Source organism: Neofelis nebulosa, chromosome 4 (assembly GCF_028018385.1).
Source record: "Neofelis nebulosa isolate mNeoNeb1 chromosome 4, mNeoNeb1.pri, whole genome shotgun sequence".
NCBI classification, from domain to species: Eukaryota; Metazoa; Chordata; class Mammalia; order Carnivora; family Felidae; genus Neofelis; species Neofelis nebulosa.
In genome coordinates, this window is record NC_080785.1 from 18,314,429 (window position 1) to 18,331,951 (window position 17,523).

Consider the following 17,523-nt stretch of genomic DNA (forward strand, 5'->3'; position numbering starts at 1 on the left):
CAATGACTCTGCTGTCCTGAAGGCAAGGCTGGGCTGCCAGCCCCAGTGTCTGGTCTGCCAGCCAAGCCTCCTGGCTCTTCCTGCAGTCTACACCCCTGGCTCTGCTCTGTGTGTGTGTGTGTGTGTGTGTGTGTGTGTGTGTGTGTTGATGCGGACAGCAGCCAGCTCTCTGCCGGGCTCTCTAACAAGTTCCACGAGTCTGTTTGCTAAAGAAAAATTCCAGTGGGTCCATCCAACACATGGAACTCAAGTACAGAAATTATATTTATCCACCCCACTGCCAAGGAGATCACATGCCCCGTGAGTCACTCCAGATGTGCTCAAAAACAGAGTCTCTCTGTGGAAGCCCGGTCCCCCAATCCCAGAGAGAGTCGAATTAGCAGAGGTCCCAATTCCTGTGTCCCCACCCCCCTAAGAGGCAGTCTCTGCCTCCACCCTTCTGGGGCAGGAAAGGACGCCTTTTGCACTTCTGTAAAGGGAAGGGGGGTAAGAACTCTACCTTCACACTGGGAGGACCAGCACGGGCATACCTGTAGCTCCTGAGGTCCCATTGGGTTCGAGGACAAGTGTCACCTTTTTGGAGCAAAAGATGTGTTGGAACACGCTGCTGCTTCTGCTGTTGTGTTATGATGCTCAGGCGGCGGTGTCCCACAGGTGGAGCAGGGGTAAGTTGCTCTGTATTTATTTGATGCTCATTATTCTTTCTCAAATGCAATTAGAAATCTGGGGGCGAGGGGGGGGGAGAGTAAGGCGGTGGAAGGAAATTAGACGCCCGGCACCCACACACACACCCCTCTTTTATCTCGTCTCTGCCAATTACTTTATGCTTCTTGACAAGTGAGAAGGTGCTAGAAGGTGATGGGGGATGGGATGCTGAAACACATCAAAGCCGCTGAGGGATCTGGGTGGAGGTGGAGAACGCAGAAAACAGCCCTTTCTGACATGCCAGAGCCAAGTTATCTTTGCTCCGTGGATGTGAGTAGTCTCCCTCCAGCCCCTCTGCCCGCCCACCCCCTGCTGCAGCCAGACAGGGCACGTGAACAGCAGGTACCAGGACGAACACCAGTATCCCGGGGCTCTGGGTGCTGGCTTGCAAAAGGCCTGCCACCTGGGGGACCCGACTAGGGGTCCTGGCCACGGGCTGGCCACATGGAGGTCTCCACGCGGCTCCTGAGCTAGACTGGGCACATCTTTCCAGCTGGGGAGAGCCGGCCCAGTGGCAGGAGAGCAAGGGTGACCCTTAGCATTCACGTGTGTGCCAGACGGCTACTCCCACTGGCCCCGCAGTCCACCCCGGAGAGGAGGGAACCCGACAAGGCTTTTCGCTCACAGCCGACTTCCTTCCCCTGGGGACCGTGCGGCACCTCTTCTCTGTGCCCAGGACCGGCTCCGGGTGGCAGACACTGGTCGCCCGTCCAGCCAATTACCGTTGATTACTGCTGGGGACTGAGGGAGCAGCAGTGAGGACCACTCCGTGCAGAGCTCAACCCGATGGTCTCCACTGCTTGAAATGGACTGAGGTCTCTCTCCCCAAGAGAGCTGGAAAGAGAAGTCAGGCTCATAGGTGTTTCTAGAGATCCAAAATAGAATGAGGACAGGCATGGCAGCGGGGGCACGGCGGGGGTGACGATGAGCCTCCGGGTTCTCAGGGAGAGTGTCGGGAAAGGAGCAGCCAGTGTGGAACAGAGAAGCACAGGGCAAACGGATGTGACACGGGCGGGGAGCAAAGCCACCGCGGTTATCTGAGGTTCTTATTCCCTCATTTTTAAGCTTGTGACCAGGGACTTGCCAGCTCTCTGAGCCGAGCTGTGAAGCGATTGTTGCCCAGAGACGAATAATTCATGTAGCGTTTTCCTTTTATTTTTTTTTTTTCCGTCTGGTAACATCACCCACACCCACACACACCTCTGCTCATGATACGCACAAACGTTGGAGGCGACACTTAGAAGGAGAGCAAAGAGATCTTGGCATTACATTCGGCCCCTTGCCCCTGCGCGACACTGGGGGCCTTCCTTAATTTGTCTCTTAGAGAAAGATGACAACATCCACCCTCCTAATGCACAGGCTGTTAGAACGGCAAATGAGATAATCTGACTTGTAACAAGGCTTGGAAACTTCAGAGGCACATCATGAGCTTTCCCAGCAAGCAACCCAGAGATTTCAGTTCTGCCTCTAATTGGTCGTGTGACGTCTGGCAAGCTTCTTAACCTCTCCGAGCTTTGGTTCGCTAACAAGTCGCGTATTAACAGTAACAAAATTTATCTTCCCCGCTTCGTGGTGAAGGTCACATTCAAAGTGTAAACAAGACGCTTTGTACGCGATGAAGAACCTTCTAAATGTGAGCTATCACCTCCCACTTAAACCTCTGAAAAAACTTCATTGAGGAAGTTTGGGGTGCTCAACAGAGGGTTCTGCAGCAGCAGCCTGGGACCAAGTGACTGCCCCGGGGCCTCCCTGGGGAAGGTCTGCCCCCTGCATAATAATAACAAATCCATCTGGAGACGGGAAGTCAGCACTGGTGAAACAGAGGACACAATGAGGCATCCGTGCTAAGCGCCAGATTAGTGGTTCCCGTCAGGATTCGGAGTCCACAAATGACAGAGTCCCGCAACCATCATCAAAAGTCTTCCACGTAGTTGATTTTTTTTTTTCATTTTTAACATTTTTTCCTAATTATAAAAGGAAGACCCAACTGTCCTTTTCTTTTAAAGATGGAATGAGAGTCACGCCCAAGTACACAGCAATTTTTCCAAACGTACTTAACTGTTCCTTTGGCCTTCATCCTTACCCCCAACCCCCACCCCCACGCCAGCACCCCGGCCTCCACCCTTCCCCACCCCCTGCCCCCAAGCGGAAATGTAGAAATAAACCCACAAGGAACACACCCTCTGTCCCAATGCTCTCCCAGCCTCTCCCAACGAGTGCTCTCTAGGATTCCACCCTGGGAGGCAGCTTTCCGGGCCGGCCAGGCTCTTCCAGCCCCACCAACTTGACCGACCTGATGACTCACCTGTGGTTCGGGAGGCCAGCGTAGAAGCCGGACATGCCTGGCCCAACTCCCTGCGCCCCCAGGGCCTGCCAGAGCTCCACTTGGGGGGCTGAGGGGAGCTAACCTGTCTTTAAAAACAAAAAAAAAGAGGAAAGTATATATTAGAATGTACACATTAAATATCTGTTTTTATTAAACACACGTAAATTATTCTTTTTAAAGCAGGCTAATAGAGAAGGATGGCCCTTTAGTTACCTGGTGGGATTTATGTCATCTTTACGTGTCCCTTTTAGCGTGTGTGTTTTCAATCACGAATGTTCCATGAAGGGAAGGGCCGGTGATCAGTGTTCAGTAAGTCCTGACTGACTGACGGGACCGGGATAACTGAGCGCACCTGCGTGGCCGCAGTAACCCCACTGGCAGGTGCTATTCTGACCATCCACGGGTGAGGGAACCAGAGGATGAGGCAGTTGATGAGCCCCAGGTCCCTCCGCCGGAAGGACACAGCTGGATTTTGTCCCCCAGCCCAGCATCAGCATCTATGGCATCAGAGTCTGCCCGGCGCTTCCACATCCCCTCCGGGTGCTCCCGGCAGCCCTAAGTTCCCCCAAGGGGGTGGGGCAGTCTGGCCTTTTCAGAAACACTCCCACAGAGGAACCCAACACGCGGGGCCAAGGTCTTGGCTCCCTCAGCACGCCACTGGGTTTCCAAAGGGTTGGCCCAAGAGCAGAAAAGTAAGTGACATCGATAAGATCTCCCAAAAGATCTTTTGTAAATGAGAGGTTTTTTTTCCCCTCCACACCCACTATCATTTGCACTGAGTTGCTTTCACGGATTCATTAAAAATGTGGTTGTACTTCGGCTTGATATGGTGTGCAGTTGGAATCCTTCCCAACAAGCTCTCTGCTACAAGTGCTGTGTGGTTATGTGGAAACCATGGTTGGCCTTCATACCATTCTGTTCTACTGAGCATATTTGGAAGACGGGGAGGGAGTGGGGTGGGTGGAGATTTTGCCCCAGATCACAAGAAGTCAGAGAGAAGGTCAGGTCACAAAGCAAAGACAGGCTCTTCCATGTAAGGGGACTTCTGTCCCCAGGTCTGGGTGAGAAAGCTTGGACAGCTCAAGGTAGGTGGGGGGGAGGGGGAGGGACAGGTGCCAGCCTTGACCGAGATCATTCAAAGTAGCTTCTCCCAGGGGTGCCTGGATGGCTCAGTCGGTTAAGTGTCTGGCTCTTGGTTTTGGCTCAGGTCATGATCTCACGGTTCCTGGGTTCGAGCCCAGCAACAGGCTCAGTGCTGACAGTGCAGAGCTTGTGTGGGATTCTCTCTCTCCCTCTCTCTCTGCCCCTCCCCCTCTTGCACGCACACTACCTCCATCTCTCTCTCTCTTCCCCTCAAAAGAAATAAACTTTAAAAAAAAAAAAAAAAAAAAAAAAGGAGCTTCTCCCAAGCAGGGATAAGGACTCCTCGGAGATACAGGGAGGGTGTGGTAGAGACAGGAGACCACACCAGCCTTTTGATATTCAGCGGGCACCTGGAATTGCAAATAAATTCTAGAACCATCCTGTTAGAAAAGAAGGAATTAGTAAAGCGCTCTGTTTGAAAAGAATGGAGGGGCGTGACAAGGGTAGTTAATGTGTTTCTATGGATCATCGGTTCATTCAACAGTTGTGGGCAGGATGCTGCCCACTGGGAACACAGCAGCAAACAAAACAGACATGATCCCATGCTCTCAGGGAGCTGACATTCTAGTGAGGGAAACAGACAATAAACACCTATACAAATAAGACATCTGGTTTGTTTGAGGACAATAAATTAGGGACAGAGTAGAGAGGATTATATTCTTAAATAGAGAAGTGAGGGAGGGTCTCCCTAAAGAGGTGACTAAAGACCTGAAGGAAGCAAGGGCATGAGCCACTCAGTTGCCGGAGAAAGTATTCGAGGCAGAAGAAATGGAAGTGCAAAGGTCCTGTGGTAGAAGCAGGTGTGGCATGCTCAAGGAACGGTGAGGCCCACAGCTGGGGTGGTGTGAGCCCAGGGAGAATGACGAGCGAGTTCAGAGACGTAGGAAGAGGTCAAGTCTCTGGACCTCTGGAGATCTTGGGTTTTTACTCTGAGCGAGATTGAAGCCACTGAGGGTTCTGGCCAGAGGAGTGACAGCATCCGACCTACGTTTTCCCTTTAGTGGTTGTATTAAGAATAGAATGACGGGGGGGAGCCGAGGATGGAAGCAGAGACACCACTAGGAGAGGTGCTCACGGCCAGAGCCAGGGGTCGAGCAGAGATGTTGCAAGAAGCAGCCAGACTCCGGGTATATTTTGAAGGTAGAGCCCACAAGATTGGCTGATTGGTTGGCTGTAGGATGCGAAATAGAAAAGTCCAGGTGTCTGGCCTGAGCAACTGAGAGAGATGGGGACGACTAGACAAAGAAGGAAGGGTATGGGGGGGAGATGGGTTTGTATGTGTGTGATGTGTGTGCATTTGTGTGTGTGTGTGTGTGTGTGTGTGTGTGTGTGTGTGTGTGTGTGTGTGTTGGGGTTGGGCCTGGGTGTGGGCTCAGGAGAGACGAATGGGCAAGGCAATGCCTGCAGGTGGTCGGGGGCATGGATGTCTGGTCTGGAATATGAAGTTGAAAGCCAGCACGGAAGTGAGTGTGGCCGGAAGACAGCAGAGAGCCTAAGACGAGGCCAGGACTCCGCAATGTGAAGAGGTGGGTGAGAATGAAGGGCAGCCAGTGAAGAGGGGTTTCTTTTTCTAAGATAGAAAGAGACCAGTTGTCATGCTGATGCGAATGATCCAGTAAGGAGGGGAACGTCAATTAACGATGCAGGCGAGAAAAGGAGGAAAGGCTGAAGGCCATCTTCAGTGGAGACTTCCGCACACCCACGTGGAGACGGGAGCATGGACACAATAGCAGAGAAGTCAGAGCGTGCGGACAAGAGACAGGCAACTGGTTTAAGGAAAGGGCGGAAGGTGTGAAACCAAGTGAGAGGAACCGGGAAGTATGGGTAGTGGTCGGGCAGCATTTAAAGGCCCAGATGAGGGGGCTCCTGGGTGGCTCAGTCGGTGAAGCGTCCAACTTCAGCTCCGGTCATGATCTCACGGTCCGTGGGTTGGAGCCCCGCATCAGGCTCTGGGCTGAGAGCTCGGAGCCTGGAGCCTGCTTCGGATCCTGTGTCTCCCTCTCTCTCTGCCCCTCCCCCGCTCACACTCTCCGTCTCAAAACTAAATAAACGTTAAAAAAAAAAATTCACATAAAGGCCCATGTGAGGATAACGATCATGAACTCAAAAGGAGACCGTCTAACATGAGTGTGTTTTCCTCTGGCCGCATTTCAGGTGAGCAGGTGCAGCAGTTGAATAGGCGAAGAGATGGGGTGTCATTTTGCCAAGTGGTCACAAAGGAACAAAGAGCAAAGGAGTCGGCGGTCTATGTAAGAGAGCAATCATAGGCCTGTAGTAATTTGACCTTGCGTCTCACATTATTGTAAGTCGGAGATTTTTAAAAATTGTGCGTGATTCATTTCAGAATCTGTTTTATACCAAATGCATTCATCATTAACTACATTATCCTTCCCCGAGCCCAGTCTTTGGGCCGATACGCCTACAAAAAAGGCAGCACTGTTCTCCCTACTGGCGAGATTGGGTTTTGGAGCCCGCAAAACCTGGCTTTCATCTCAGTCCCATGGCAAACAAATTGGGTGGCCTGGGGCAAGTTTCTTAACCTCCCCGTTTCTTCATCTATGACATGGCAAGTTAGTACTTACCTCACAAGGTACGTGTGGAAAGCCCAAAGCACGCCGATGAGCACACAGTGGGCTCGTGCACAGTTATCGTATCTGAGCTCCACATTTTAACAACTTTGGTCCGCAGCCCAGATGTGTCTCTCAGCAGAAGACGTGGACAGAACGAACAAGCCCCGACACATGACGCTCGAATCTCTGGACTCTGTTCCCGGGCTGTCTTGGTGCACGGGCATAATGTTTAGCAAGTGAGTCATTTGCTCTGTGCTGGTCTGTCCTATCACAGAGCCTCAATTTCCCCCCGAAGGCTCGTTTGTCCAGGGAGTCAGGGAACTGGGGAGAAGCCCATGGTCTTCCTGCCCTGCGACCAGCCATACAGGAGACCTTTGCGCAAGGAGACGTGGAAGTCTCCAACGGCCCCTGGTGGCACAGAGTGGTCCTCGTGGGCACATTCGCATCCTGGAAGAGTGGGCTAGGTGTGTCGGGTGGAGAAGAAGAAAACATAGTGGCACAGTTTTACATCAAGCAAAAGGCACATAAAGTCAGTGATTTTGACACGCCTGTCCCTGTAGCCTTCCCGCCTGAGGCTCAACATTCAGGTAGTGCCTAGGAGGGAGTGGGACCCTTCTGCCAGTCTCTAGCTTCCCCCGCTGTCCCCTCTTTCAGAGAAGGTGCTGTTGCTCACGGCCATCCAGTGGGGACACTCTGGTCTCCCTCCCCTCCGCCTTGGGAAGACTGTGCTGCCCCAAACCGTTGACTAATCACTCTGCATGAGGACACAGCCTTACAACGACCCCCATAAATGTAGGGGTGAGGTGGAGGAAGAGAGGAAAAACCCCAGCAAAGCCTGAGGAGTCTCCATGGCGGTTCTGTTTTTGTTGGGATTTTGGTTTTTCTTTTTTAATGTTTATTTATTCTTGAGAGAGAGAGAAGGAGAGCGTGAATGGGGGAGGGGCAGAGTGAGAGAGAGACAGAATCCGAAGCAGGCTCCAGGCTCTGAGCTGTCAGCACAGAGCCCGACGCAGGGCTAGAACTCACGAACCACAAGATAACGCCCTGAGTGGAAGCCAGACGCTTAACCGACGGAGCCACCCAGACGCCCCTTGTTGGGCTTTAAAAAAAAACAAAAATACGTGGTTTGTTTTTAAAATCATCCCCAAATATACATTGAGGCTTCCCTTAAAGCCCAGTGTTATGCAGACATCAAGGTCAAACAGGGGAAGCAGAAACTTCTTCCCTCCCTCGCTCCCAGGAGCTGGCAACCAGAACGAACACTTTCAGGGTGACGGACGGCAAGATGTGAAATGTGTAGAAAGGATGCCGAGGGCCTAAGGAGATGAAGAAGGACGGTGGACAGCGGGGTCGCGGGGAAGGGCTTCCTGGGGGAATGAGGCTGTTGGTCTACCCATGAGGGAGCAAGTCTGGTTCAAAGCCTCACCCACAGACACCTCTGAGAGCGGGTCTGCTCTTGCTTTGGCCATCTTCACTTCCGGCAGAATCCGGCCTTCACTGTCGGAGACCAGAACATCTGGAGTGACTGCATACTTCACTTTACGCCCAAATGTTTTGACACGGACCAGACATAGGTTATTTCTCATGCGCTGCCTCCAGCATCTCCGTGAGGGCACATTCCTCCTCTCCAGGCCTCGCCTGGCTTACGGGAAGTCAGACCTGGGCAACTGCCGAGCCTCTGAGATGTCTGGCCGGGGGCCGGCTACACTTCCACACCCATGGCGGTAGAAAACACCTGCCCGACATACCGCCAGTGGGAGGAGAACCAGCAGAATGTAGTGGAAGTGGGTAGAACAGGACAGCAAGGAGGGAGGGGGCCATCTTTCAGAATTCCATGTTCCTCCCACACTGTCTGGGGCAATCATCAGTCCCTGGGTCTAGAGGCTGAAGCTATTTCTAACAATCTTCGCTATTTTAAGAAGACTAAGACTAAGAGCTATTGGAAGCAACAGTGTTTTCATTATTAAGCTGAGCTTTGAATCTAGAAGTGTTTTCTTCCCCATTCTTTGAGAGCTCAGGGTCCACTTGGGGCGTGTGAGTCAAAGAAGTGTCGGTATTCACGGGGAGACGATTTCGCTGCGAAGAACTTCCCAGAAGGCAGCCGTCCCAAGTCTGAGATGACAGGACACAGAAAGGACACCATGCCCAGGACATTTATTTCCTCTCATCCCCTTTACCTGCTGGGGTGTGAATTTGGGGTGGGGGGGGGACAGTGTGAATTATTTTAAGGGAACAATACTTGTAATTTTACTATAAGAGAGGAATCCCGCTAGGGAGAAGAATGAAAGTAAAGTTGTTCTCAGATCCCGAGAACGGAATTTCATCCACCCCTTCAGGGTAAGAAGAAAAGAAGGGCACACAGAAGGAAGAACCCCTGGGCTAATCTGAGAGTGGTCATATAGCCTGGGCAGCTCCTTCTACACATCAGGTCAAACAGCCTCTGATTCTCAACCTTGGCTACCATTAGACGCTGCCATTCGAAGCCTAGGAAGCTTTGAAAAAAAATCTTCCTGTCCCCTTTGTACCCTAGTTCAATTGAACCAGGACCCAGGCACCAATATTTTTTAAAGCCCCTTGGGTGATTCTCCCGTCCAAGTACTAACCGGGCCCGACCCTGCTTAGCTTCCGAGATCAGACGAGATCGGGCGCGTTCAGGGTGGTATGGCCGTAGACCGCCCCCCACCTCCCCTGGGTGATTCTAAAAATTTTTTTTTTTTTCAACGTTTTTTATTTATTTTTTTTGGGACAGAGAGAGACAGAGCATGAACGGGGCAGGGGCAGAGAGAGAGGGAGACACAGAATCGGAAACAGGCTCCAGGCTCCGAGCCATCAGCCCAGAGCCTGACGCGGGGCTCGAACTCACGGACCGCGAGATCGTGACCTGGCTGAAGTCGGACGCTCAACCGACTGCGCCACCCAGGCGCCCCTCCCCTGGGTGATTCTAATGTGCAGTCAAGGTTGCAAACCGGTACAGCTGGAGATGCCTCACTCTCCTGAGCCCCACCTGAAACAACAGTTAACAGGGACAAAGGCCTTCTCAAGCCCCCAAATCCATGATTCCGTGGGAAGCTGGCACTTCACTGGCAAAGAAAACAAATTTTGCTAAAATGGCGGGCCAGGAAATATTGCTCTGCAACTCCCAGGCTCCTCTCCCCCAAATCCTCTGGGGAGGCAGAGCTGGCCAGTCAGCCCCTCAAGGCCTCGTTCCACGCAGGGACTTGGTCAGCCAACAGCTGCACCTTGCACACACCCTGGAAGCCTGCCAGGCCCTGCTGGAGGTGCAGAAACACAAAACCATATGGGTCGTAGCCTGTGAGAAACACGTGGTCAAGATAAGAAATGAGTTACGGAGGAAATGATATCATAGCAATACTACAACCAGCCAGCTTTTTCCAGGAAGTGGGAGATTCCTACCAATGCGCTTTTCGGGAAATGTCCCCTATGTTGAAGATGTTTCATTTTTATCCCTTCCAAAAGAAAGTCTTCTAAAATGCTTACGCAGTGCCCTACTTCTTCAGCCACAGTACCCTGGGGGTCCCTGGACCCTTCCTTGATGGCCCCGGGGGGAACCGTTATCAAGAAGGAGAGCGGTCACGTATGGTTATGCAATTCTCGCACTGCGCAACTCCAGGGGGCGCCACTTACCTGGACACGGCTTGGATGTTTACAGTTGTTTCCCCAGTTTTCTGGCAGGGCACAAGCAAGTGTCTTGAAGAAGAGGGTCCCTTCTTTTATTTGCAGGCAGCAGGGTTACCAATCATTTCTGCGTGGCGCCCTGGTACAAGGTGGGGCTGTGGGGTGAACGGGGCTGTCTGCTCCTACCCAAGACCATCCTGGAGAACTGGGATTCATAACGATTACACCCATACCCTAACTTAGTCTGTCTTCTTCACCTGCCCTCTGTCAGTTCCTAATTCTGCCACCCCCTCCACCCCTCAGCTCATCCGTCTTCCTCCAGGAACCGCCTCCAAATGCAGTATCTCCAAAAACATTGGCAGACCCATGACGGCACGCCACGTGCCCCTCTCAGCCCGCCCCCAGGGGAAGCCCTGAGCTCTGCTTCACACACCCCTAGGGCCAAGTGTCAGGGGCTTGTGGCGGCTGTCCGCCTTTCCTTTGTCACCTGTGTCCAGAGTCTTGGCAGCTCGATTTCAGATGGCTGGGGAACAGCCAGAAGTCTGATCCTCTGATTAAAAGGGTTGTCAATAAATATAAACCAGCATTTCGTATTAACAAAGGGAACGGCGTTATTAGAGAACTCATTTGTTGAACTGGGGGCGGGGCGGGGGGGCAGCAGGGAGGGCTGTCTGCTCATTTCTGTTTTGTTTTATTTTGCTTTACGTAAATTCCCTAAGGTATCCACATGCCTAGGCATCTAGTTTTTCAAAACTTTCCGGGATGATTCTGACGAGCAGCGGGTTCGAAATCACTGGTCTGAAATAGTAACGTGGGACATGCCTGGGAGCCCTCTGGGGCGCACCAGAGTCGTCTGTCACCTCTCCCTGCTTCACGTCCACCACCACGTGGCGTCAGTCGCTTTCAAGACGGGCCGGGCCGGCCCACCTCCAGGTCACCGGTGGGGAGAAGGCCATGTGCACAAGCAGCCTCTCGAACTAACTCTTGTCTCTTGCAGCCATGCTCTTTCCTGCTGCGCATCGGCCAAAGAGGTCCTCGTCCATGCCCCTGAATCCCGTCCTGCAGAGCTCCCTGGAGGAAGTGGAACTGCTCTACGAGGTACGAGGACAAGAGAGTGGCCCATTCAAGTCACGCAAAAGGCGTCGCACCTTCGCTGCGATCTTTGGCAAAGGGACCTAAGTCCCTGAAAATGAGTGGCCTCTGCTGTCACAGGGCCTGCTCTAGGCTAGTTTGTGGATTCATCGAACCCTCCCCATCCCACAGTAAGGTATTCCTCATATCTCCTCCCTTTCCCACACGCCGTGACAGGGAATGATGGCATTGCAGGGGTCCGGTCCAGGCAAAATTCGAGATTTCCGAGTACCAGCACCCGAGCTGCAGAGCAGAGAGCCACGTTCCCCAGCAAAGGCTCAGGGGTGCTCAGGCAACACCACCCCGATTGTCTCAGTAGAGCCATGTCTCCAGTAACTGCATGCTTCTGACAGTCTGGGGCCACCCCGAAGGCTCTCTTCCTCTGCCTCGCTCGCCTTTGCCGCCAATACCCCACTCCTTCTCCAAACCACAGGCAAATCCCCCAAGGCTGCCTGGATTAACCCAGTGGGGAAATCCCAGGATCACCATCGGCTGTGCAGCCTTGCATATGCCCCCATCGCTCTCTGGGGCTGAATCTCCTCAACTGTTAAATGAGGAACCACAATGATCTCCCAAATCCCCCTCCTGCCTTGACATCCTCCCACATCCTCCACATACCAGAACTTTCGGGTTAAGAAAGAGATGGCCTGCTGCAGCCAAGCAGTTGAGCTGGGGGGAGGAGGGAGAGATTTCAGATCCTGCCACGGGGAACAAACCTGGCCACGTCTGGAACTTGGGAGTCACGTGGACAGATCTGTTCTAGAAAGATAGCAGAGAACAGCATGGAAGATGGATTAGAGCCAGGGGGAGTCAGAGACAAAGAAGAGAGTTAGAACTCTGAGTCCAAGAGGTATTTGCTACGCTCCTCATCTGAGCCTGGTCCTGAGCAGGGGTTGCGTGTGGCTTACCCCACCCTACACTTAAAGAACAGGTGAGAAATGAGAACAAATCCCTGTGCCCCACTTAATTCCTCGTACAATTCTCCGCATCCTTCAGATTCAGCTTCTGATTTTAAATTACCCCAAGCCGTCAGCGCATGCTTTAGACGATCTTCGGTGGGTGGGGGGGAGAAAGGGAATCGGGGGTTGGTCCAGGGCACTCATAACAGTAAGTCAGTCGCTTAAATAGGGGCATTGTACCAGCCACAGTGTTAGACGTTGTCCGTATTTGCCTTACTTATTTCTCCCAACCTCCCAGTGAAGTACTGTTACTAACCATTTCACACAGGAGGAAAATGAGGCTCAGAGAAGTTAAGTAGCTCGTCCAGGGTTACACGGCTAGTGGGAAGGTCAGAACTGGAACCCAGGTCTCTTGGATTCCAAAGCTCTTTCCTCGTCTGTCTCCCTCAATGAGCACACGTGGTAATGAATACACTGGTGTCCTCAGTGAAGCCTGAATGCTTCATATCTTTCCACGTCCCGTGTCTCTCTCCAGTTCCTGCTAGCTGAACTTGACATCAGCCCTGACCTGAAGATCTCCATCAAGGACGAGGAGCTCTCCTCGTTGAGGAAAGCCTCCGACTTCCGCACCATCTGCAATGACGTGATCCCCAAGCGCATCCCGGACATCCGCCGGCTGAGCGCCAGCCTCTCCAGCCACCCTGGCATCCTCAAGAAAGAGGACTTTGAAAGGACAGCGCTGACCCTGGCCTACACGGCCTACCGCACCGCCCTGGCCCAAGGGCATCAGAAGGACATCTGGGCCCAATCCCTCCTTAGCCTCTTCCAGGCCCTGAGGCATGACTTGATGCGGTCCTCGGGCCCCAGAGTGTCTCCCTGAGAGCCCGGCCCGCGGCCACGGAGCAGGGACCAGCACACGCGGTAATCCAAACACTCTTCATTCTCTACTCCATTTACAGAGCCCTGCAACAAAGCACATGCCACCAACTCAGAGTAGCAGAGATAAAATAAGTAACCCCATGTCCTTTGCCCCTCGTAGTTCCCTGACAAGCACATCTAATTCGTGTCACAGTGTGACCGGGGCTGCAAGAAAGGGCTAGCGTGGTCATTCAAGATGCCTCCAAAGGCCACCTGATTTGCCTGGTGACGCGTTTCATCACCGAGTGACTGCCATAAACACCCGAGGGCGAAGACAGAGCTAGAGGAGACGGCACAGAGGTTTGGGCATTGCGGGAAGATGGGGGGACAGAGATCAGGGCGTGAGGCCGAATGAACATCATTCCAAAGGTTCCACATAGTTAAGATACTTAAAACGAAAAGCTGGAGCTATAGCAAATAAACGCTTTGTTAGCCAAAGATCCACGTGTCAACTTTTCCAAAAGTCACCAAGAAGCATCAGACAGAAAATCAGTAATTTTATGGCCTCTCTGTCTTGTCTCTTCTTCTCCGAAAGCGGATCTAATACAGAGGAGAAACACGACGGGGGCCCAGAGAGGCTGCAAACCGTCAGACCTCGTCTTCTGAACAGAGAAAGCACGGTGATGCAGAGAGGATCACCCTAGGAAGAGCTCCAAGACTGAGCGCCCCAAATACAAATGATTTTTTAGACAACAGAACTTACCCTTTCAAATGCCAGAAACTTCATTTTAGCAATCCTGACTTGCTGTCTTTGTTAACTGTATGTACGAAACATCTTGAGCTTCTATTTAGGATCTTTGAAACGTTCTGATGAAGGAACTGGATAAAATAACCTCTAAGACTGCTCGGCTTCCGAAAGTTCCACGATCACTGAACCAGCCGTGAGATAATCACAGGGAGGACACCGGGACCTAAGGGGTCTGCTGGACTGTTTGCGCCAAGCCCAGAAGTCCCCGGGGCTTTGCTGATTCTGTCGGGTGTGTGTCCTGCCTTCTGCACCGTGAGGCTGTAAGAGGGCGCTCCTCTTTCCAAAACAACTTGCCCGTTGTAATTTGTTCTATTTTGGCTGCTACCACCTAAGGGACAAAGCAGGGAGGCTTGTCATAATTCCGTGTTAAATCGGAGCTCGTAGGCGAAGGTCTCTGCTAGAGGGAGGCACTAGGCTCTAATACGGATTCCTCACTGGCTCTCCTGGCTTGACAGCTGGGTTTTGGAGGCTAACGTTGCAAGAGGTCTAATCTTTGAATGAGTGACATCTTATCCGGCTAAATTTGATTCTGAAATGGGTATTTAACAATTGTCATTGGATGATGGCCTAAAGTTGATCTGGACTTCTTAAAAACTTTGAATAAGTCATTGCTTCGCAGCTGCATGATCCTTTTGGAGAAATAGTAGGATGTAGGACCAAGGTATTCATCATCAGAGAAAAATACAACATGGAAAAATCCTGATGTTCTCGGGCTCCGAAGACTAATGACCGCTGGTTTCTCTGGTCCTCATTCCCTGATTACACCACCCTTTTACGGCCCTCAAATGCAGTCTCTGATATATGCTTTTGGTTCCATTTTTCCCTTTCTAATATTCCATGTTCTCTTCGGCCTGGTTTGTGTCTCTTCTGCTTTATCTTTGGGCCCAATTCTGATTATCTTTGTATCCACTTCTCCCAGTCTCTTTTGGTGGACGTACGCTCACTCTAGCTCTGTCTGCTTGCACTCTGACGCTCACTGTCTTTCAGCCCCCTGTGGGTATCACTGTCTGACCAAAACAAAGGTCAACATACAGGGCCAGGAGTTCCCAAAAGGCCGATTAGCCTCATGGCTGCCTTCACTGTTTGTACTTTCTCTGGATGTGGGGTAGAGGAGGTTAGCAGAGGGCTCAATCCTTTCACATTGTGCAATACCCTGACATCAGTCTTGCATGCTACCCCGGGCCTCCGCCCCCATCAGGATGGATCTGAGAGCCTTTGTTCAGTCACTGGTTAGACAGACCACCCTTGTAGTCCCTCCCTGTCATGTTCTGATATTCACGGTCACTCCCAGTGGTAGGAGATTCGTGAATGGGAGGGTGGTTCCCAGGACCAGTGATAACCTGGAAGTTCATTCACCCTGCAGCAAAAATTAAAGGCACTTTTGTACTCATGAATCGGGGCACATGTTTATGTGGCAATCAAGGACCGAGGGAAAAAGAAAAGAAAAAAAGAAACAAGAAGGGCATGACTTTTTTAAAGACAAATGAAAATTTCATTTTCAGTAATTCCATGACACTATTAAATACTATTTGGGGCTGAATACAAATTAATTGTTTCCCACAAGAAGCTTTATCACAATAACTTCATTTATGTGGAAGATCAAATATAACACTCACCAATGCCACCAAAGACCTGACTCTTTGCTCAACGAACAGTGAAATAGGAGACTGGACAGAAAAAGACTGTCCCATTTTGCCTCACTGATCCCACACGGTAGCACCCCATCACAACTGGATCACCTTTTGTCATAATTACGCATAGACAGAATAATTTGGGGCATGGTTTCTGTAGAGGAAACGTGCCTGTAACTTCTGGGACTAATTCTGCCATTTCTATACTGCTGGGAACTTGTAGGATCTAAAAATTCCGGAAGCTTCTTCTATCGTTGCTATCCTGGTGGCTACCTCTGGCGTCACTCAAGAGACGCTGAAAAACATCTGTATGGCTGAAACTTCCATTGCCCTCTCATCTCGCCTTGAATCTAAAAGAGAATCGCCTCAGTGGTAAATCAGTCAGAAGGTATTTCCACCGGTGGACCGGTCTAAAATTAAACACTTGTTAAATGTCTTTACACGGCACCCCTTAGTTTCCTAACCCATTTTAACGTCTCCTAATTTTTTGTGCGGTAAAAAAAAAAAAAAAAAAAAAAAGTAACGTGAAATTTACCATCTGAGTTGCCTATGTGTGCCGCACAGTGTTAGCTATAGGCACAGGGTGGTGTGACAGATCTCTAGGACTTTTCAATTTGCAAAGACGACCCCTCTGGAACAGTAACTCCCCTCTCTCCTCTCGCCCTCAGTGCCTGGCAACTGCCTTTCTACTTTCTAAGAGTTTGACTACTTTAGATACCTCAGAGAAGTGAAACCTGCCTTATATTTCTTAAGCATAGTATCCTGGAAAATGTTTTCTTCATCTGAAAAATGGATAGAGCCCTGAAGGAGAACTACTGGTCTTACCGTGTTGCTCACCTTCCCTAATTTTATTTAACAGTTATTCCTTTATGGTATAATAAAAATGTCATGATTGAGTTTACTAGGCTCAATGGAATCTTTGTTATGTCAGATTATCTCGCCAAGGAATGTGATGTGGTCGGTCCATGGGTTGAACAGTGGATATTGATCTCCACAGCGGTTAATTATTACCCAGCCTCTTTAATATTTGCCACCCAAACATCACGCATGTGATATTGTCATTCTGAGTTACAAAATCATCACAAGAGTGAGGCCCAAATGCAGTATATGCGGTAGCCAGTCTCTAACGTGCATTGAAAGAGATGGGTCATCATAGCCCATCCTACAATGGCAAGATAACCTCAGAGGGAGCCTGGACTGTCCACAATTACACCTGCCTTGGAAGTCAAGAAGAACTGGTTTTCTGGGGCCACTTCTCCAATCACTTTACATTTAGCCTGGGGATCATTTCCAACAGGTACAGGTGCTGACCATAGAATGCCATTCTTGAATTCTGTGAATTCAGGAAAACATGGGTGACCTGAGCCACGTGTCCATTCTGAGAAAAGAGGCTGACAGCTTCTCCTGATCTCTAAGCAGCAGAAATTCCAGAGGGCAACAGCTGCTAGGGCCCTGACCCTGAACTTGTCAACTTCTTCCCTGCCCTCCCACCTCCTTCCTCCTTGCATACCAGCCAAAGGTAGCTTTCTGCTTCAGTTTTTTTTTTTTGGTAAAGAGCCTCAAAGAGGAGCATTTGAGCACCTACTCCGGCCAGAAAGACCACTGACATCTGGGCACCGAGGGCCTTGGAAAAGAGACCGTCATCTAGACTTATCCAGAGAGGTTGCTACCCTTCCCATTCTCCCTAAAAAGATCTGCGGTCTTTCTTAGAGGCTAACACCCTCTGCTGGTCCAGATGATTCGTACTCACTCAGATGCTGAAGCAAATGATCTTTGTCACCAGGGATATCTGAAAGGCATAATATTGTACACTCTG

General features: G+C 51.0%; 1 protein-coding gene and 1 long non-coding RNA gene across 2 annotated transcripts; one reads left to right on the top strand and one right to left on the bottom strand.

The window, feature by feature from the left end:
* The first annotated feature begins 299 nt into the window (after window positions 1-299).
* On the top strand, window positions 300-16,608 carry FAM180A (family with sequence similarity 180 member A). Its single transcript, XM_058724176.1, has 3 exons — window positions 300-665; window positions 11,378-11,478; window positions 12,946-16,608. Exons 1-3 carry the CDS (start codon window positions 590-592, stop codon window positions 13,288-13,290), a joined length of 522 nt encoding a protein of 173 aa, XP_058580159.1. The 5' UTR covers window positions 300-589; the 3' UTR covers window positions 13,291-16,608.
* On the bottom strand, window positions 590-12,948 carry LOC131508941 (uncharacterized). The gene is made up of 4 exons (XR_009260222.1): window positions 10,390-12,948; window positions 6,757-7,204; window positions 3,011-3,117; window positions 590-723 (listed from the first exon to the last, which is right to left on the bottom strand). It is a non-coding gene; the product is annotated as an uncharacterized LOC131508941 (long non-coding RNA).
* Window positions 16,609-17,523: the final 915 nt, after the last annotated feature.